The 22,392-nt window shown below is 35.5% G+C and overlaps 1 protein-coding gene across 2 annotated transcripts; it reads right to left on the minus strand.

Annotated features, from left to right (window-relative positions):
* Nucleotides 1–375: 375 nt before the first annotated feature.
* LOC106619205 (transcription initiation factor TFIID subunit 12) lies at nucleotides 376–22,179 on the minus strand. 2 transcript variants are annotated; one of them, XM_014237209.3, is made up of 5 exons: nucleotides 21,694–22,179; nucleotides 16,334–18,610; nucleotides 5,602–5,759; nucleotides 3,049–3,603; nucleotides 376–2,195 (listed from the first exon to the last, which is right to left on the minus strand). In XM_014237209.3, the coding sequence occupies exons 2-5, from the start codon at nucleotides 17,856–17,858 to the stop codon at nucleotides 1,557–1,559; spliced, it is 2,877 nt and encodes a 958-aa protein (XP_014092684.2). In that variant the 5' UTR covers nucleotides 17,859–18,610; nucleotides 21,694–22,179; the 3' UTR covers nucleotides 376–1,556. The 2 variants fall into 2 exon arrangements, with proteins under 2 accessions (XP_014092684.2, XP_036216297.2); XM_036360404.2 differs by having other exon boundaries at nucleotides 22,088–22,169.
* Nucleotides 22,180–22,392: the final 213 nt, after the last annotated feature.

A 22,392-nucleotide genomic window follows, 5' to 3' on the forward strand; every position in this document is an offset into this window, starting at 1 on the left:
AATTTTTCACGCGACCTTTTCTCTCCAAAAAACTGGTAATTTGTCGGAATCGTCGATATCGGACCACTAAAGCATATAACTTTGGCATGGATTATTATTCAAAGAAACAGTATAATATTTTAAAAATTTCCAATATCGAACCACTATAACATATAGCTGTTATATAAACTGAACAATCAAAATCAAGTTCCTGTATGGAAACTTCTTTTACTTCTTTCTTAGTTTTCATAGCAAACTGGGTATCAATTTGATTTCGTTTGACAGATTTTACATGGATGAAAACACAAGATTTAGGGCGAAAAACAGTTTTTTTCCACTAAAACATGATTTTTTTTTCAAGAAAACTAAAAGAATGAATAGTTGCAAATGTATGAGTAAGTAGATAAGTTAAAAATATATTTATATTTTAAAAAATTCGTTTAAATCTTATGCAATTAATATTACAAAAAGTAATAAACTCAAATAAATACAATCATACATATGGTACATATACGCATATATATATATATAAATTCTTTTCTTTGTAACAATTTTCGTTTTAAATTTTCCGTTTGTCATTGATGTACATGCAAACGCATACATATGAAACTGCATGTCCTTCATTTACACTTAAATTCACATAAATTTTACTACTTTCAATTGTCTAGAGAAGTTGGAGTATAATATTGTTCGATAATTAAATATTTAAATGGCACATTCATGATCATATGAGTTTACTTAAGTTAAAAATTTATTTTATTTTGCTGCTGAAATTTTTTACTTTTGACTTTTGCTCCAGTTTCCTCCTGTTTTTAATGTAAGCCCTACAGACAAAGTTTTTTTTATTTAGTTTTACTTCTAATGCTAATAAGTATGTAGTATAATGTTTAAATTTTGTTTAATAAATGTGCATATTCATGTCTGTAACCCTTCATTTGTGAAGTAACCTTCAAAGAAATGGCGACTTTATACGTTTTCGCTCGTCAAATATTATTTATTTATTGTTAACAACAGACGGACATTTTCAAATGATATAAAATTTGTTTTTTCAATTCGTTTTCTATCCTGAAATGGAATATATTTCCATTTCCAAAATTATATATAATATGTACGTAAGTATCAATATTCCCTCCTTTTGTTTACTCGAAGCTTATTAAAAAATTTTGCACTCGTTTAAATAAATTTCGTAATCAATATTCTTTACTAGTATTTTTTCTCAGTTGTACTATTTTAATTTTGGTTTATTTTGATATTTTTGTATACTTTAGAGATTAAAAGCAAATTCAATTGCATTTTTCGTGTAATATCTCCACATATGTATATACACTTTAATTTTTTTCTAATTTTGATCAAATTGTTTGCATACTGTTATTTTGAACTGAAGACGACGTTCCAGAATTTTGTCCGAAAAGGCACATATTTGTATTAACTTTTCACCTGATCATTTCAGTGATCCTATGTACATATGCATGAAGAACTAACTTATCACTTGACTTTATATATTTTTAATTTTTAATTTCTCTGTAATTATTTTTAACGATTTTTTCCTCACATAAAACATACGATACCAATTTATTTTAATAACCGTTACATCGTATTCCACTGTAACTACCATTCATACGCCCATAACTGTAACCTCTCCCATCGTATGCGGAGCCGTAACCTGATCTCAAATTGAAAGGCATTTGATAAGGCGACGAGGGCGAGCTGCTTGCCGATCTGGCAGCACCATATTCCAAAGGCATCACATAAGGATTGAGGGCGTGGCGGCCGTACATCCACACATCGCGGTGATTACTGTTAGCACTGATGGGGAATGGGTACGACTGCCCTCGGTGGTACGGGTGAGAGGGATGTAGTGGCGGATGTGGATAGTGGGGATACAGTCGTTGATGAAGCGATTGGTAATTATTATCTGCATATCTCCGATTAATATACTCTTGTTGTGCATATTGTTGTTGTTGTTGCTGCTGTTGTTGCTTGTATTGTTGTAACTGATTAAGTTCATGTGGTTCCTGATCCTGTTTAATTTGTGATTGGTATTGCTGTTGTTGCTGATGTTGGTGAACTGGTTGCCATGGTTCCTCGACATCTAAAGGCTCGTAGTTGTCATTGAAGCTCTGACAGTCCGGCGGACTCAATAGAAATGTCTCGAAAAATCGACCGATTTCAGTGGAACCAAAGGCTTGTTGGAATCCAGGCAGAGGAGTCATATCCTGTTTAATGACAAATATGATAGTAAATACTAAAATCTGTAAATTTATTTTGCTTAGAATAAATATTGGCCTTAGTAAATCAAATTCTAAATATTATGTGCCTCAAACTGATATTAACATTTTCAAATAATCAAATATTGATAAAAATAGCTTTAAAAAATATTACAAATAATTCTAAGTAAGCATCATTATTTTGAGCTCTTGATTTCAGACCAATAAGAAAATGCGTATAAAAAATACAAAAATTCACAACCAATAAAACTAGGAGAATACATCTTATAATAGCGCTATGTGTGCAGAATAAAATAAATAAATTATATAATAAAGCCTATAAGGCAAAACTGAGACCCAAAATCCGTGTTTTCGATAAATTCAAATATTACGATGCCTTTTATAAATAACACCACTCAACACATCTAAAGGAAAAAATTCCGACTGATGTGCTAAGAGGTGTCCTGATTACGATTTGTTTGTGTTAATATTATATATCTTTATTTAATGAATCAGCTTGTTCAAAGCCTAACAATAAGTAATTAAATCTTAAATCTAATTAAAACTAGACAAGCTCAAGGTTCTACTTGCAGCTGAATACCATATATCAAAAGCGGCTTCATTACCGCGTTGTATAACAAAACTTTGTTGTTGAGCTAAGTTTAGAATTCTTATTCAAAAGCCCGAATTTGAGATAAAAATATTCCATCACTTACAGATATTTTTTCATTTTAGTAAATACTACATGTTAGGAAGTTTCTACTGTCATGTTGGGTTTCAGCAACCCAAAATTAGCTAGAAACAGCCGCTAACATCACAGTCGCAAAACTAGTGTAATCAGAGAAGCCCTGAGCATACCTACCCTCTTCTCCCTCGTACTGTCGCTCGCTTCGCCTCCCACATTGTCTTTTTGCCACTTTCCCGAAATGGGGTTCGATTTCCGTTTCGATTTTCTGCTTGGTATGAGGTCACATTCCATAATGCGATTTTTGTTCGTGCGTATTGACGCAGCAGCTGCTGCGGCCGCCGCCGCAACTGCAGCCGCTGCCGCTGCAGCAGCCGCTGACGTCGGAGCTTTTAATTGCGTCGTTGATGGTGATACATAAGCAAATGCACTCATGTTTGAGATACTGGTTGTTCGACAATAATCGATGGGTGAATTTTGCGGTGGAGCTGGTGGCACGGGTGGAGATGATAACTCATGTTCTTGAAACGCTGTAGGCCCCAAATGTGGATGACTTTGTGGCGTTGTTGGTGACGGGGTCCGTTTGTTATTGTTACTCAAAGCTTTGCCCTCTCTAATTTCTCCTGTAGCGTGAAGATTTTCCCTCTGTTGCTTCTGAGTTTGGTGTTGGTGGATAGAATGCTCCTTACATTCTTTAGAGTCACTTTTAATTTCTATATTTCGGGGAGCTGCCTGAAAGTGAAGTGGTAGATAATATTACTATTGTACATTGGGGTAAACAGAAATTTTTAGACCAACATATACGAAGATTTCTGTAGAGCTAGTAATAAAATTATAAAAGCATTTGAGCACAGTGCATAATATTCTTCAAGAATTAAAACTATTTTAGATTTCGAATTTCACAAAACTTTGTAATCTTAATTGAAAATCAGGAATTTTACTGACAAAGAAGCTGATTTCAAATTAATGAATCACTAAAGTACAATTGATGTAGTTGTCGCTTGAAACGCTGAAGTCGCTATCTCGTTAAAATGATACTGAGGCTATCACATTTTGATGCAATTGTGAATAATTAAAAAAAAAACATTAGAAAAAAACGTTAACTTAGTTGTACGGAAGTTGTAATACCCATCAACAATACAAAATATTCCTTACAGGACAGTGGTTTTGATCGGTTAGTTTGTATGGCAGCTAAATACTATAGTGACCCTATCTCAACAATTTCTACGGAGATTGTATTGTTACTTTGAACAATACCTAATGCCAAATTTCGTGAAAAGACCTCGTCAAAAAATAAATGTTTCCAGTTTGTATGGCAGCTATATGTTATAGAGTCCCGATATCGGCGGTTCCAACAAATGATCAGCTCCATAGGGAGAGAAAAGAACGTGTGCAAAATTTCAGATCGATATCTCAAAAACTGAAGGACTAGTTTTTATATGTACAGCCAGACAGAAGGACCGCAAACTGAGATAGCCAAATCGACCCAGCTCATTATGCTGATTATTTATATACATACATGTATATACAAATACATATATAGATTTATATATTTTATAAGGTATCGGACTTTTCCTTCGGGGTGTTGCAAACTTCGTGGCAAACCTAATATACCCTGTTCAAGGTCCTTTAGTAGATCTCAATCCGACTGTGCTGCAATGAAGCCGCTTTCCAACAAAAATGACTCACTCAAGGACCATAAGATATCTACATACATAACATCCGATTAAACAACACTATAGCAGTCGGGAATAGAAGTATAAAAGTATAATATCTACATAGTATGTATCAGCTCATTTTGCAATATAAAATTTAAAAACTCAATCACCAAATTAATTTACTACCGTTTGAAATGTTTCTTTCGATTTGTCCTACAGCCTGTAATGGGCTTTTTTAACCTGTGCATCCAAATTTATTCTCTCATCTGCTCATTTATGTGCACGTACATATTTTTTTAAATATTTTTTCAAGTGCCTTGCGTTCTTTTACAAACTCCACACGCCATTACCTACTTGAATGTGTTCGGTCGAAATTTCACGCCGCTTTTTACCTATACTCACTGCCCTTGTAAAGGACGTAAATGAAAAAGAAACAACAACAAACACCGTCTGGTGACAATGAGCTTTCATATTTGGCTTTGAACGATCCCGTCTACTTCCCGTTCGATACGTTCTTCGTTTTTTCCAGCTTGCAAAATATACTCAAGCATAAATTTTCCTCTCAAAGTTAAATGCTAAAACGATGTTTCTATACATATTATAAATATCAAGACATTATACGAGTATATCATGCGAGGATATAGCCTATAAAGCCTACAAAGGCACTGTAATGCATTTGTTCGGAACATTTCCATAGGTTATCAATTTTCGACCCTCTCAACTAATATAACATAATATTTTGCAATATTAGCCCGCATTGTTTTCCTTTGTGGTGTGCATTTCAATATCTAATTTCAAATGATTTTACGCATTCTTGTTGGTGGTGGTAACCAGAAAACCCCAATTTGTCGGTTTTCGCTTTTTAAATGTTACATTTTGAAATTTTTCAACAAATTTGCCAAAATAACTTTTTTCGATTTCCAAATTTTCTAATTTGTTTTACAAACAGAAATGTATGATCTGCCAAAAATTTTTTTTCACATTTCGTACAAAATATATTTTGTTTTCAATAATAAATATCTTATGTCCTTTGTATGTATGTTTACCATATATAAAAATTTTGAACTCTTACCTCCTGTGCATTTAAAGCTAGCTCATGAAAAGCTTTTTTTGTGCGAGTGGCATCTGACGGCTCCTCTCCATTATTTTGAGTTTCTGCTGACTCAATTTGAAAAGATTTTGTCGATACCAAAAGTGTGGTCGAATTATCTAATTCTTCTGCTTTACCATCTGTAAAGATTGCACCAAAATATTGCTTTATTAATACAGTATACAGTAAACTCGTATGGTTCAGGTGATACGGATTTAAAGGCATTTTATATATATTATATGTATTAGCCGCGGGACGCAAATATTATTATTTATAAAAAAACTAGCTATGCAAGGAATAAATGGTAAAAATTTTTGTAGTTCCTCCTCCCGCCAACCGCGGGCATGCTTAAAAGGGTCGAGCGTGTTTTAAGCGTCTAGATCTAAAACTGCTTAGCTACAGAAACAAAAATTTCAACAGCTAACATTTAAAAGTACGTCTAATAAATTGTTACGATTTTATTTATTTATAGAAAGCAATATAGTCTTTTTAAATTTGATGAGTAAGTCAGATACATGAAATGTGTAAGAATTAGAATTAAAGTCATGGCATATGCAGCAAAGAGGTTCGTTTAGATTCAAATTTGTTCTGCAAGATTTAAACAAAAAGGGTTTAAACTGTCTCAAAAGCGAGCTAGAATATTAAATTTATCTTCAAACAAAATAAAAGAACTCAAAACGACTAAAAATTATAGCTTGATTTATAAGTTTTAAACGACTAGTGTATGTAGGTCAGCTTAACCTGAAATCTTATCGGAAAGTTTTATTAATATTTAGATCTCCAATTTCCTTATAACAAAACTAAGAACACCTTTTGCCCTCAAAACCATGGTATCAATATGAAGACTGAAATTAAGTGGTCCCTAACATAGTATTCTTATAATTATACATAAGTATATTACCAACATTGTAGAGATTTTCATAAGCTGCTTTCTGCCAAACATTTCATTACTTGGCAACGGTTAGAATTAAAGTTTACCCATACATAATTAAATAAAACAAGCAGGAAGAGAAAAATTCGAATGTAGTCGAAACTTTATTACAAAAATAACATGAAAAACTTCATTTTAATACCGTTTTAAACGAATACGAGACATTATTGGAAGCAAAAAATTTGCATGGAACGTTGTATTGGGCATATGGCAAATTATCCTACAAATTGTGAGTCGTATATATTTAATTTGTCCAAAAGCATGGAGTGCGAATAAGGCTTTTCAAAGTTGTACTGTAATTGTAATGTATATATGTATATAAAATACCCATAGAATCGTTTTCTCATCTTTCTTTTTATTACTCATTCGTCACAGAAAATTTCCATTGAGCCTAAGAAGAGCACTACCTAACTTGTTGCGCAAAGCGTGTCCCAGTGTTGTTTATTTCATTACCATCTTCTTATAGATTTCCCCACTAACCTTCCTTATATTGCATGGGATAATGAGTATATAAGAAACATTAAGAGAGAACAAATATAAGAGCGCCTACGTTACACTTAGAAAAGAGCTTTATAGGCGGGACTTTACACTGTAAAGTAAATGTGTAGTTTGTAGATATATCTCAATGTTGAAATGCACTTGAATCAAGCAAAAAAATAAAACCTGCATTAATACACCCTCCCTTGAGTGTCGAAATGGTACACACACTGCCACGCTGAAAATACGGTTCGCTCACTGAAAAAAATGACGTTGTAAATCAATAAAATATAAAATATATATTTTATATTACTTTCTTTAGAATTTTAAGATATAGATATTTGTTTACCACACAAAGTTATAGTAATGAAACGGGGAAACCGGTGTATAATGGTTGTTCTCACAATTTTAAGCAACATAGTGGCTTATGTTAGGAGGGTTTTTCTATATATATAAAGGTATATATTTTATATAAAAAAGTAAAATTGAAGATTACGATCGTTCAGGTCCCTTTTACCTATTTTACAAAGTTTTTCCAAAATAGAAATAGAGTCAAACGAACGGACACACGCCCCTCCGACTGGTAGTTTGGTTTTAGATAAATCCAATTCTTCTGATTAACTCATCGTCGAAAACCATATATATATGTATGTTATTGTACTTAAATAAAGTATGCTTGTGCACATGAAAGTTCAAGCATCAACGTTTTGCAAATATTGATTAACTCTCACAGCAGTTGCTGCAAGAGTCAGAGCAAGCGAAGTGGCGTCGGTGGCAACATCTCTGTTAAATGAATAAATGTTTGTGCAAATGAATGCCTATTTAGTTGGATTCATGCGTATGTGTGTATATATATGTCTATCGGGATTTGTACTTATTCAGTGAAGGCAAACAATCGTTTAAAATGATTCTCCACAGCGTAGACGTAATGCCACTTGGTTCGTGTTGACTGGGTTCCTTTAGCCAGTCAGGGTGTTGGTGGGTGGTAGACAATTATACCTATCTTGTTTTATGACAGGACATCATTATCACCAACACCAAGAATGTTGCTATTACAGCCACCAAGTGAGCGGGTCGAATGATTCACTGTGACTTTTTCGTTAACTTACAATATGTATACAAACTTATCTGAACGCATAGACTTAGACATTCTAGTGATTAAAGATTGAGGCACCATAAGTAAAATTAATAAAAATGAACATTCGACGATAGTGGTCAATGCTTTGGTCAGTAAACCAAGAGCTTTTGCCGCCAAAGAAACAGTTTTTCTTTTTGCTAAGACTTCACTCTCATATACTTAGGTACATATACAGGTTGGTTGAAAAGTTTCTGCGCTCGAAATGAAAAAGAAATACTGTTTTTGGTACGAAATATATTTTTTATACGATATAATCTCCCTTAACTTCAATACACTTATTCCAATGATCCTCCAATAATTTTGTGCCATCCCTATAATGACTTTCCGGAAGCTCTGCAAAATACGAAAATTAATTTTTTTGTGCTGGTCCAGGTCTTTTCTCACGAAGTTTTTCATCCATCTGATCCAAATGGCTGCAATAATATTCAGAGTTGATTGTTTTACCTTTCTGTAGATGCAGCACAAAAAACTGATGCCATAACCTTCTTTGCTGATCGTTGAGACTTCACCTGCTTTGAAGTTGAAATACCAGCTTTAAAACGCTCCCAATTATGTTTAGTTTATTAATTTTTGTTGAATTGTTAACGTGTGCGGCACTAAATATCCAAACAGCTTTTTCATATGTAATTCTCCATGTAAAATATGAAGTACTCGTTCGTCTGAGATTAGCAATTTCACGCTTAGTCAAAATTGCATCTGGTTTTTGGTTGACCTTCGTCGCCTCCAAGCCTAGTACGCCACGTTTAAATTCACCAGCCCTAAATTTAACAGTGCGTTTTGAAGGTGAGGACTCTTTTTACTCTTCTAACAATTGTTCATAAATACGCTTTTAAACCTTTCAAAACAAATAATCTAATCACTGCGCGATATTCGATGTTTTCCGTATTAAAATAATACTCTGAAACGTCAACTTCAAATGCCTTGTAAACAAAGAAATAATGGCTCTCATGGCAGATGTATCAACTTGAGAAAAAAACATTTGGAGATAGTAGTGCTATTTCTTGGTGAGAAACTTTACAACCAACCTGTACATATGTGAAAATATGTAATAAATGTGGGCGAAAGAAATTCAATGCTAACGCTGAAATCTGTAATATTTACATACATATGAATATTAAAAGAGCGAACCACGCTGCGGCAACAAAATTATTGCAGTGTAAGACTCTGTTGCAAAATGCTTTTAACAAATGCCGTTCCTTTCATATTTTTGTCTCTACACTTTACTGCCATCGATTTTGTCGCCGTACGTATCCACCAACACAGCATTTTGTTCCGTTTCAATATATTGACTCCACTACGAGTTTGACAAGCTGCACCTTTGTGTGGAAAAATTTCCAACAAGAAGTTCCTATAAGTTCATTTACATGGCATGATGACACTAAGCCAAATCGCCGCCATTGCGAGGGTCGCATTTGGGTCTCTCGCACATCACCTGTCATATTGTCAATATCACATTGCAATTTCTACACATATCCAAATATATACTTGTATATACATACATATTATCTATACATTAAAACTGTCCGCCGCAGAGTTCAAAGCTGTTTATCGATTAACACACTGGAAACGATCAGCAAAGCTACTATGTAAATGTTAAACGGCAGGTAACATCGCTAACTCGTAGAAACTCTTTTAGTTTTCAAATGAAAAAGAAGTATTGGATGAACAAAAATTGTTTTTATTTTGAAAGTAAATAATAAAAAAATATAGAATTGATATTTTTTTATAAAATATCCATTTGCAAGACTTTTTTATTTAATATATCGACGTACTTTATACCCAATATTTAAATTTGTAAATTTCTAGACGAGTTTTAGGTAATCCAAATTTTTTTAATACGAATCTGTTTAATTTCCAGTAAATTTTTCAATGTATACTCAAATACTAAAGTCGTCAGTGCAGAGCTTCTAAATACTACTTGATTTAACAGTGCCCAACATTTATGGTAATTTGTATAAAACTGCACTGTACCGAATTATAACGAATTAGTAACAATAACTGGTATATTTATATGGTGTTTTTTTGATATGGAAAAGCTTCTTAAAAGAGGTGGGCAAAATATTGGACTACAAGTAGATGTAAATGCATTGTAATTTTTATTAAGTCATCATCACACAATGTAAATAATTAATGAAAAGAACTAAACATATATTTACTTGAGAAATATTGACTGTTGTTAAATAATCAATTTTATGTGATAACTCTATTTGCATTACAACCTAGTAGCATTGACTTATTTAGTCCAGTTTATTAGTCTACAGTGCGTATACTTAATATGCGCATACTTTTACCTTCTGCACCATTTGAAACTTATCTCATGAACTAGTTTAGTAATCCCAACCAATTTTTATTCTCTCGCAACCTGTTGCTACAGAGTATAATAGTTTTGTTCATCTAACGGTTGTTTGTATCACCTAAAACTAATCGAATTAGATATAGGGTTATATATACATAAATGATCAGGATGAAGAGACGAGTTGAAATCCGGGTGACTGTCTGTACGTCTGTCTGTACAAGCTGTAACTTGAGTGAAAATTATATGAAACTTGGTACACATGTTTCTTGGAACCGTAAGACGGTTGGTATTGCAGATGAGCGTAATCGGACCACTGCCACGCCCCAAAAGTCATTAATCAAAAACAAATAAATTGCCATACGTAAGCTCCACACTAAGATACAAGACTGTTATTTGGTTTACAGGATTACATTAGGGAGGGTAATCTGCAGATAAAATTTTTTTTTTTAAGTGGGCATGGTCCCGCCCCATAATAGGTTTAATATGCATATCTCCTAAGCCGCTAAAACAAATGTTTAATGTTACTGAAAACAAATGTTTTTAGCACCTGTCGACAGTGTGAAAATGGGTGAAATCGGGTGACAACCCCGCTCCTTGACCATATAACGGTACTGTTAAAAGCTACTAAAAGCGCGATAAATCAAGCAATAAACACGCCAGAGATGTTAAATTATATCTCTGAGATAGTATGGCGTGGAACCGTCCACTTTTAGTTGAAAACCCATATCTTGGGATCTGCTTAACCGATTTTTCTCATATTTCTACGTTATAGTGCAAAAATCGGATTACAGCCACGCCTTTCTTTCAGATAACACCATTTTAAATTCCATCTGATCCTTTCACTTTCCACTATGCAAATCAAGCAACAATGACGGTATCGGGGTAAACCTTTGCATGACTAATGCGTTTAAAGTACGCAACCTTCAGACCAAAAATTGTCTAAATCGAACCAAAACTGTTTAAGCCAATAGGTATTGAATATGTGGACCCCAGTGCCTATAGTTAACTTTTTACTGAAAATATCGGTCAATATGTAAGATATATAATTGAAATTCATATAATAAAATAAATGAATGAAACTCGCTATAATAGCATGATTTTGTGTTAGAAATGGGTTGAATCGGATCAATACTTCCTATAGCCCTTACATACCTCATATAAAGATTTTTGAACTTCCGGGTGACTTTATACCGCATATATCGGCCTATATGTGAGTTATCTCAATGAAAATGAGAGAGCTTTTTTGACTTATAACAAGGTATCCAATGAATGAAATCGGGTGAAGATTTTACCTAGCCCTCATGTAATTAATATCAGAATTTTCGAATATTTGTCTGACTTTACTCCATATGATTGGTAATGGTATGTGAGGTACCTTAATGAAACAGTGGGAGCATTTTATTAGTTCGTGGCATATTAGTAGTATGTGATATTGGCAAAAACTGATAAAATCGGGTTAGTACTAACCTCAACTTGCATATACTACTTATAATGCTTTTTGTTATTCTAACCAGTTTTAAGCCGAATATGTCGGTCAGTGAGTATTAATATTTTTTTTCTCAAACGAGTATACCATTCGACTTGGCGAGAGTATAAAATGTTCGGTTACATCAGAACTTAACTTAGCTTTTCAAATTACGGCAATACATTGGAAGTGGCATGGCTAATTCAATCACTAATACAGGCTCCTGGCCTTTGGTGAATATATAATATATCTGTAATGAACGAACTTGGTCTAAATAATATGTTATATTTTTGGTACTAAGGTGGCCCACCTCAAAGGAACTATTTGTGCAAAGTTTTATCCCGATGCATTCAAAAAGAATCAGATGAAATTTAAAACTGTGTTATACGGGAGTAGGCGAGATTGTAGTCCGATATCGCCCATTTTTTGCACTGAAATAAAAACAAATTTGGTCGATATGGGTCGAGTAGGTCACGCCCATATTTTCAAAAATTTTAGCCCACAAGTGCTTGTTGCTACTCTTATCTCCTTTGCCTAATTACAGTTTTATATCTCTTATACTTAGTTATGGCACTTTACAGATTTTCGTTTAATGGCGTTTTGTGGGCGTGGCAGTGGTCTGATTTGGCCCAGCTACGAACTCGTCCTCACTTTTTTTGCCAACGAACACTTGTAGGTCATTAGAATATCTTAATTTTTATTCAAGTTACAGCTTGCACAAACAGACCAACGAACAGACAGACATCCGGATTTCAACTCGTCTCGTCATCTTGATCATTTATATATACATATCTATCTCGATTAGTTTTAGGTGATACAAACAACCGTTAGGTGGACAAAACTATTATACTCTGTAGCAACATGCTGCAAGAGTATAAAAATGTTGCGAAAGAATTCAACATTCATTATTCGATGAAATCGTGAATGATTACGATCAAATTTGGTATTTTATTAAGTTATATAATAGATCATAGACTCAGTTAGTTTTATAACTATATTTTACTTCCCGTCAGCGAAAATTATATTAAAGTTTTCCTCAAATGATATATGTATATCTGACATAAACGTAACCGAAATAAATGTAATATATTGAGTTGATGTGCAAAACGTACGCTTTTTACAATTTTTAGACCTGAGATGGCTCAGATGATCATAAATGCAATATTCGTGCCAGTTTTTATCCCGATATATTAGTTGGTGCTTGATTTGTCTACTGAAAAGTGAAAATATCTCTGGAATTTAAAGTTGTGTTATATGGGGGGTAGGCGTGGTTGTAATCCGATTTCGCCCATGGGAATGTCAGAATACTCGTAGATACCAAATTGGTGGAGTAAGTCCGGAGATATGTGATTTCACTTAAATGCATGCAGTGCCACACCCATTGTCCAATTTTGACACTTGCTCTTCTTGTGCCATCCTGCATCTAAAATTTAATGTCTCTGACGCTTTTCGTTATTGATTTATGGCAGTTTTAATAGTAATTAACAGAACCGTTTTATGGAGAGTGGGCGTGGTTATATATCGGATTTCACGTATTTTCACGCTGACGAAAGAGGTGTTAAAATTTGGGTTATATAGCTTCAATAGTTTGGGAGATATACACATTAAACCTATTAGAGGGCGGTGCCACGACCTCTTTTTAAAATTTTCAAACCACAGGCTCCCCTTGTTATTGCGATTCGTTGTACCGAATTACAGTTTTGTATTTTAATTTGCGCCTTAGTTATGGCAATTTACCAAGTTTCATTAAGACATCATAATTTTTACTCAAGTTGTCGCTTGCACAGATGGACGGACGGACAGACAGACAGTCACTCGGATTTCAACTCGTCTTATCATGCTGATCATTTATACATACTTGTATAGAGTATATAACCCTGTTTCCAACTCGATTATTTTTCGGTGATACAAACAACCGTTAGGTGAAAAAAACTATTATTTCAAGAAATTTTATCACTTAATTTGTAAAAGTATGTTCATGTCGACCATGGTCCGTGGTTCAAATCTGCCACATATCAGTATATTTGTATAAAGTTTTCAGATATCTTCATTGGTAAAGGGTCTACCAACAAGAACGATGTGATGTTAAAATGAAATAAAGCACTTAAATTTTGACAAAATGGGTTCCCTTTTTTTGATATGCTGATAATTTTATGCCATTTTTGATTTAAAAAAAATGTCGGCCAAATAGTCACAATGGCTCCGTTTGCATATCTCCACCCGTTTTCGCCAACTTTCGATGACCTGGTGCAAAAGTTCGGCTATAGTGCGCTGAATATTGTCTTCGAGCTCCTCAAGCGTTGCTGGTTGATTGGGGTAAACCTTTGATTTAACATACCCCCAGAGAAAATAATATTAAGAGGCGTTAATCGCGCGATCTTAATGTGTCATGTTTAGACGTGAAACTTGAGGCGGCGCACTGTCTTATTAGAAATAATGATCGTGCACGTCGATTTCATCATTTTCCAGGAAAAAAAGTTGGTCAACATCATGTTATAACGTTTGATATTATTGGCATTTTATTATTATGAATTCATATTAAGAGGAACATGGAATGTGCACTCACTACTAAAGCCAACCAAACTGTCGGAACTATGCAAAGAATTCCAACGCTATCAAATTCTCGGCCTGGCCGAGAGACTTCTTTTTTCTGGTAACCATTTCAATCAAGGAAGAGAATATGGCATAGGATTCTTCCAATCCACGTCAGCTGTAGCGGCTCTTATAGAATGGCCAGCGCACTCAGATTTGATGACAAAAGGGCATTCTTCAGCAGTCTTTCGAACATTTTAAATGACATCAACAGAGGTGACATAGTTATCCTAATGTGCGACATGAACGCCAAAGTTGTCCAATGTAATTCGGGTCTCGAAAGAACGATTGGTCGGTATGGCTTGGTAACGCTTACTAAGGGTGGATAGATGTTCACTGATTGTTGTTCTAACTATAATCTTTTTATTGGTGGTACATTATTTAATCAAAAGCGCATCCACATGACAACGTGGACGTCGCCCGATCGAGCTACCGAAAACCAGATCGAACATATTACCATGGTGGTCGAAAATGGCGTAACTCCCTTATGGACATGCGGTAAAAAATCTAACCAAAAAGCGCAAAAGTAGTTCGATGATGAAAAACTAAAGAACGTAGCAACTTACTCTAGATTCACGGATTCTCTAGGCACTGCCTTTACTTCAGGACACGCACCTGCAGACGAATGGCATAAGATAAAACAAGTATTACTTAATGCAGCAGAGGAGCACGTCAGCTACATAGTGAATAAACGAAAGTGTTGGATTTTCATCGCTCGGTAACACATCTAAAGAGCACCGGCTTCCAAACCACTAAGCTGCTTAAAGATGAAAATGGGAAGTTAACAAGGACAAGTAAATTTACATTTCGTAGGAGTACTACAAAAAGTACCTTCCAACGCCAGAGTCGCAGCCCATTCTGCGACTGCCAATGACACACTACAAGACGTGACATTTCCACTATAACATATCAACTCGATTATATCGCTAAAATAAAGTTAATAATGAAATAAAGCTCCCGGATCGGACAACATGAACCCGGAACTACTTAAAGCTGGCCCCAAGATAAGTGCTCGGATTCTGCTACCCTTACTTAAAAACGCTTGGAACTCGGGGAAAATATCATCTGAGCTTTAAGAAGGAGATATTACTTCTCCTGAGGAAAGGTAATCTATCCGAGGGCAAAAAACTGGATAGGTATCACCCTGCTTATGATGGTAATCAAAATCATAGCGCATGTAATTCACAACCAATTATCCAACTCGCTTGTGCAGGGGCTACAAAGAAAACAAGCTGGCTTTCGTCCGCGTTCATTGCTCATGTGTTGATAATATAAACCTTTATTGTAATTGTCGAGTAGTCGGTGGAGTGGTGCGCGCCTCTTTATCTCTTCTTCAACGATTTTGACACAGCATTCGATACTCTAAAACATGACGCAATTTGGCAAGCAGTTGCATGCAAAGGAGAGCCAGTAAAAAAAATGTCTTTCATAAAAGAGTTGTACTCGGACGCTGCATGCCGTGTGAAGCACGAAAATTCTTTGAGTAATAGCGTCGAAGTTCAAGCTAGTGTAAGAGAAGGCTGTGTTTTATAACCACTCTTATTTAACTTAGTACTTGACCTTGTAATGCAACAAGCCTGCGCGGTAAACAGAAGTATTTCCTGGGGTTTGAATGGTCGCATGGAAGATCTGGACTAGGCTGACGACATCTGCCTGTTATCACATAAATATTCAGATATATCAGCAAAACTTCAAGTGGTAAGCGACGCGGCGTCACAAACGAGACGGATCGAAATCTCGTCATCGAATAAATGATAGCTCCTTCCTCAAGATTAGTCTGCAATAAGTGCATAAGTGTTTTATATAATTACTCACCACATAGTTTCGTTTCCCCAAACACGTTTCTATCATTCATAAGCTCTCGATCTATGGCTTGCTCTTTCGTATTGGTTGAGTTTTTCTCATCTTTTCCACCGGGCACTGAATTTCTCATATTAATGTCACCTTCAACGATTTCATGATTGCATTTTAAAAATTCATTTTCGTTGGGAGGCGCATAGGCTGCATTTTCTTCCTTTTCTTTGCTAAAATCTTCGAAATCCTTTATATCCGCGCATTGGTATGACACTCCCGAAGATGAGCCCACCGACATTGGATATTCCCCGTTGTAGACTGGCGTACTTTGTGTGCTATCGCTGCGGGCGCGAGTACTGCCGCTGCTGATGCTGATACCACTATCCGTGCCAGTGGCGCTTATTAATGGCGGTGAAGTGGTCAAACATTCTCTACTAGCCGTTTGTCGAGGTGTGACTGTCCCGTTATTATTGCTGACAGAATGTGACGTACTAGTTTGAAGATGCTTATCCTCATGGCAATCTCGTGGGCTAGCTTGTGCGTCTTCACTCATTGTTGTCAATTCGGAAGATGTGCAGGATGTAGATTGAATTTTCAAACTAGGCAATCGCTGGGAGGGTGGTGCGCTCTGTTGAGATTTTGACATATTTGCTGAAAGCAATTCTTCGTTGGATAATGTGTGAGCGTGGATGGGCGAACTGAGGGACTGCCGGTACCGGTTTTTTAACTGTAAATAAGTATTGCAATCAGCTGACGGCGGCCTAGACTCGCTTCGTGCGGTCTGCGTGGCAGCTGGAGATGGTGGAGATATTGGCGTTGCAGGTGGGGACCTACTGCCATTTAAATGCATCAACAAATGCGGCGTTGGTCCTGTTACTTGTTTGTAAGTTGGCTGTGTTGTATTGAGGGCATCAGCATATTGTGGCATTTGCGATTCATTGGCTCCAAATGAGGTTTGGTGATGTGACAGCTGAGCTTGCGATGACGGTTGCTGCTGTTGCCGTAAATGTGGTTGAAGTTGCGGTTGGGTGTGTAGCGCCGAAGAATATTGTTGTGTCAATACAGAACGCTGCTGCTGCAATGCCATTGTGTTTGGTTGATAGGCATCACTACGGGGCGGGTAATGCAAAACGCTGGATGGTATCAATTGCTGTCCAGCTGGTGTATACATGCCCCGCATTGAATGCTGCGGTAAACTATACGCATAAGGCAAGTACCGTGCTCGATTACTGTAAATACTCGAAACTGGTCCACTGGACACATTATTATTGGTGCCATCACTAATTAGCCTACTGTTAAAAATGTTATTATATTGAAGATGTTGTTGTTGTTGGTGATACTGTAGCTGCTCAGCTGAGTAATGTTGCTGGTGCATTGCTTGGGGTGAAACATTGAAACGTGCCGGATCGCCAAAATTGCCATAGCCAGAGGAATATGCTTGTTGCTGCGGTGACGGTGCCCTGGCCGGATACCTCATATTGGAAGCCTGTGGCTCTGGGTATTCCTTATTCAAACTTTGTCTTTGGAGCGTAGTTGGGAAGTTCATAGTGGTGGCCCTGTGTCTCACTTACATATACTACTAAATTTTTTGATCAGCGCCTGTGGTGTGAATGTTTGCGGTGCTAGCATAAACATATTTTCCTACTCTGAATATTAGATTTTTCAACTGATCCCCGTGGAAGCTAGGCGATAATTAATCTGAGCACTGTTTTTGAACGAATTTTCAAATTTGTCTGAAATTTTCGTTTATTCTCTTACATTTAAGTGTAATCAGTCCTGTGTTTATATTATCTTATTTTGGTAGTTTTGTCTTTTGAACTGAAAGTCATTGCACTAACCCTAGCATTAAGTACTTCCTTTTCGCGCTGCTTCGTGTATGTATGACGTTTACATTCTTGAGTTGGATACGAGTACTTTGCTTGCCTATTTCCTCCGACCATAAAATGCACCTCTACCTGCCATTATGTACCCCTCACTTGTATCACGGATCCATCACTGTTCGTTTTGTCTGTTGGGCTTTCCATTTGATGCTATTCGCACAATGTTTGCTTGCTTCAATTTTCTTGTATGGTCTTTTGTTTGCTTGCAATGGTAAACAAAAGAGAAACTCTGCCAACTAGAAGTTGTTGTTTTCGTAGTAAAATTGACCATTGTACTATTTTATACTCTATTCACTCCCATTATATCAGTTCCGTGACGTTCCCGTTTAAATCCATTGACTTTGGAGAAGTCAAGTAGGTTTTCAAAGTTTTGATTAGAAATGGTTTTTTGCGCATATTCAAAATGTAAAAGTTCTTTCTGGAAAAAAAAATACAAAATATGTTAATATTGAAAAGAATTTAAATTACATGCGCGATTCACATATTAAAGGTTATAAAATATTAAAATGATTTCTTCCGGATGGCAGAAATGTAATCAAAAATGTGAATTGAGTCACATACTTCCATTTCGAATTCAAATGATAAAATTATTTGGCCTTAAAATACGGAATCAGTGGAACAACAGCGATAGAATTTAAGAATAAAGTAAATATCGTAGCTGATAGCTGTTTTAGATTAGTAATTTCTACGCCATTTTTAGGTTTACAATTGCGATTGGCTGTAATGACATACTTGTATTACTGTCAAATAAGAATATATGGTACAATATAAATAGAAAACTTAAGACGTGGCCTCAAAACCAAGAGGTTTTTAAAATGGTTTTTGGCGCGGAAAAAAGTATATACATATTTTTCCACAAAAACGATGCGCAACAACATTTTATTGAAACTGCAGGTATATTTTGTGGGTTCGCTACTTTGTAACGCTTGGAAAATTTAATACAGCTATCATGTTTCGGCGGGGGTTGGTCTGCGGATGACGGTAAAGTCAAAGACGGTGTCTTTAAGAAATGACGATAGGATGATTATAGGGGGGTCTAAAATCTGAAAAAATCGATGACGTAATTTATGGACGGCCCCAATGTAAAAGCTCAAAACTAAAATCCAACTATTAAAAATAGTTTACCTATTTATAAATAAGTGTATTCGACTGTGATTTTAAGTTATTTTAAGAATATTTCAAATATATTCAAGCTCATTTTATTATTACTACAAAATATCGAGTTTGGCAACCTTGCGTTGCGAGAGATTGCTCTCTCAGCTCACTACGGTCTGTTGAAGCGGACGGCAGAAGCGGTGGTGACTGATCATTTACATTGCGCTCTCATAAGATAGGTCGTATCAGCTGATTCGGGACAAGGTTTTGCGTCGGCTACTGTTTGTGCCTTTAGGACTTAAAATTATCTACATATGTATGTGTGTAAATGGTACAAATTTAAGAGAATAAATCTCTCCTTCAGTAGAAAATAGTTAGAAGACTTTTCGTTAAACCCCATTTATAGAGACGTCTGAATCTTTTGTTTACTTTACGCATGTTTCTAATATGCTATCAATTTTTAATGATTGCATTAAGTTCCAGTAGTAAACAACAAGAATGAAGAATGCCGAAAAAGTCAATGAAAAATAATAGAGAGTTATTCTTTCATATACGAGTATATATGTACATTCATATGTGCCAACTTGATTAATATTCTTTTTAAGAGTAAATAGAGAAAACATGAAGAGAATTTCTTGTGAAAGCTCTCAAGAAAATATACAACAGCGTTATTTTTATGTTTTGCTGAAATATTGCGCAAGTTGTAATGAATTACGCGGATGTATACATACACCTATTGATACACACCTAAACATTACTAGTCAGATAATGAAGATTGATTCCTCAATCGAATGGGCACCCTGAACCTGATATTGTACATCTCGCAAATAAGTATTTGGTTTCCTTTCGAATTTTCCGTCACTTTTTATGATGTGTGTACGTATATGTACATATTTTGTTGCTATTTTGTGGAAGGACAAACAATTTGTCTACTCCTAGCTGCTGTCGTTTTAGCGTACTGTCGGCAAGCTATGGTTGCGAACAATGTCGTTGGTGCATCAAAAAACGAACAGCGGAACAGCAGCGACGAAATTAATCAATAAACACCACATTTTACAAGAACGCAAAAAGAATCAAACAAGCGAAATAGAGGAACATGACTAAAGCAAAATTAATAAGCACGCATGCACATTTGAGTAGATACATAGTGAACAAGGATGTACAAGTAAATAGTATGTAATCATAACAAAACCTAAAAACATACTAATCGGGAAATATATGTACATATGGTACATAATATATAATTATACCATGCAGTAAAATCTACTAGTTATAAACTACTGTACGAACTACTCCTTAAGTAATAACCACAAAACAAATCAGGCTGACTCAGACTGTCGTTTTCCATGGTGAAGCCCTACAAAATTCCGTTATAAAATAACTAACATATGTCTTTTCCAATATTTTATAACTTTTTATGGATCAAGTGGATGGTTTTAGTTAAAAATAAAAAAGAAATAGTCTACTACACAAATACATTTATAAAAATATAATAAAATAAGTAATGCATTGTCCTATATTTTCTAAACAACTCATCTTTTACGTTTTCATTTTGGAAATTCTAACTATATTCTTCCTGACTGGTTTGATGCTACTATACATACGTTATATTGTGTACATGTGTATAAATATCTATTAAAAGTTCACAAATTGCAACAGAAGAAGACAAAAAGAAGTAGCTAACAACTTTTCCATATTCTAACTTTTTTCATGAGCGTGTGTATTTGTGCTTATTGGGTTACATACAGACGAGGATGGGCATATATTAGTTTTTGTTGTTCCATATGTTCGACTTTTTCACCACATTTGGGAAAAAGGAACGAGCAAGGCGAAATGTGCTGAATCAAACAAAACACCGATCAAACTAAAAAAATTAATCTGGGCATCATTGAGTATAATGTCAGGTTTTCTGGCGATGGCTAAAGGTGGCTCTATATTAACTGACCTGTTTATACCATCAGAATATGGCGGGTTCTGTCTTCTTTAATTGGGTAAGTAAACGTTGGGTTTGTCAACAACTCTATCCGTTGAAATCCTCAGTCAAGATTCAACGGGGCATTGATCAAAAATTAAAAGGTATTAGCCTTTTCAACAACGCTGGAGTCTTATGTGTAAGACTTACTATACTAGACTGCCAATACTATATACTTTGCGCACACATCCACATGTGTACATATATACAAATGCAGAATTTTTTTCGCGCTTAAATCCACCGATAAAAGGGTGTTGTCCACTTTGGTTTTACAAGCTGTTTGTTGTATATGTACACATGTATGTAAGTCCTTTAATTCTTTTACAAAGTTTCATTCATATACACTGTATGCAGTCTCAGAGTATGAAAAATGGTTTTTAGGATAAAACAACATTTTCCGTCAAACCAAAAGGGTCTAATAGATTTTTCTATACCTCTGTTTATGTGTTGAACAGTACTCTGGCGGATTTATCTTCTGATTGTTTATGCTGGAACATAGTCTGGTTTTCACTTTCCATAACATTTGAAACTTTTATAATTCACTGATTGCAATACGCTACCAAAATTTCAAATGCAAAACCGTTATATTGTCACATTTTATATATCTATGCGCACGTGCACATACAAAAAAAAATTAATGAATAGATGTAATCATCAGACATAACGCACTGGTCGAAATCACCAACCCTTTATTGCCATCAGCAAATTTTCGAACAGCACCTCGTTGGTGCCGTAAAAAGTCAGAGCACCATTAAAATTCCGAGAATCTTCCATCACCTACACTTATACACGCACACAGAATTTAGCCCGTTTGTGGCAAAGACCTACCATGTAATAGGAAAGCAAAGAAAAAACAATATGTGCGTTTCATATGCTAAAATGCGACTGTTGTTTTCAAAAGTGCGACGAAGACTGACTCAAAGCTTGTTGGCCCGGCTAAGTGATTGCTGGTGGCAGCCGCATTCTCTGTAAGTACACCATACCATCAGAATACCGTAAATACAAATATTGGACATCGCACCCCAAATGCAGGCATCGAGTGCATACCATAGCTCCAATCGGGCACACCGTTGCGCACGAGTCAGCTATTCGTCATGCGTGGACGAGGATTTAGCTACATTCATATACATATG

This window comes from Bactrocera oleae, chromosome 6, assembly GCF_042242935.1.
Source record: "Bactrocera oleae isolate idBacOlea1 chromosome 6, idBacOlea1, whole genome shotgun sequence".
In the NCBI taxonomy this organism is placed as follows: Eukaryota; Metazoa; Arthropoda; class Insecta; order Diptera; family Tephritidae; genus Bactrocera; species Bactrocera oleae.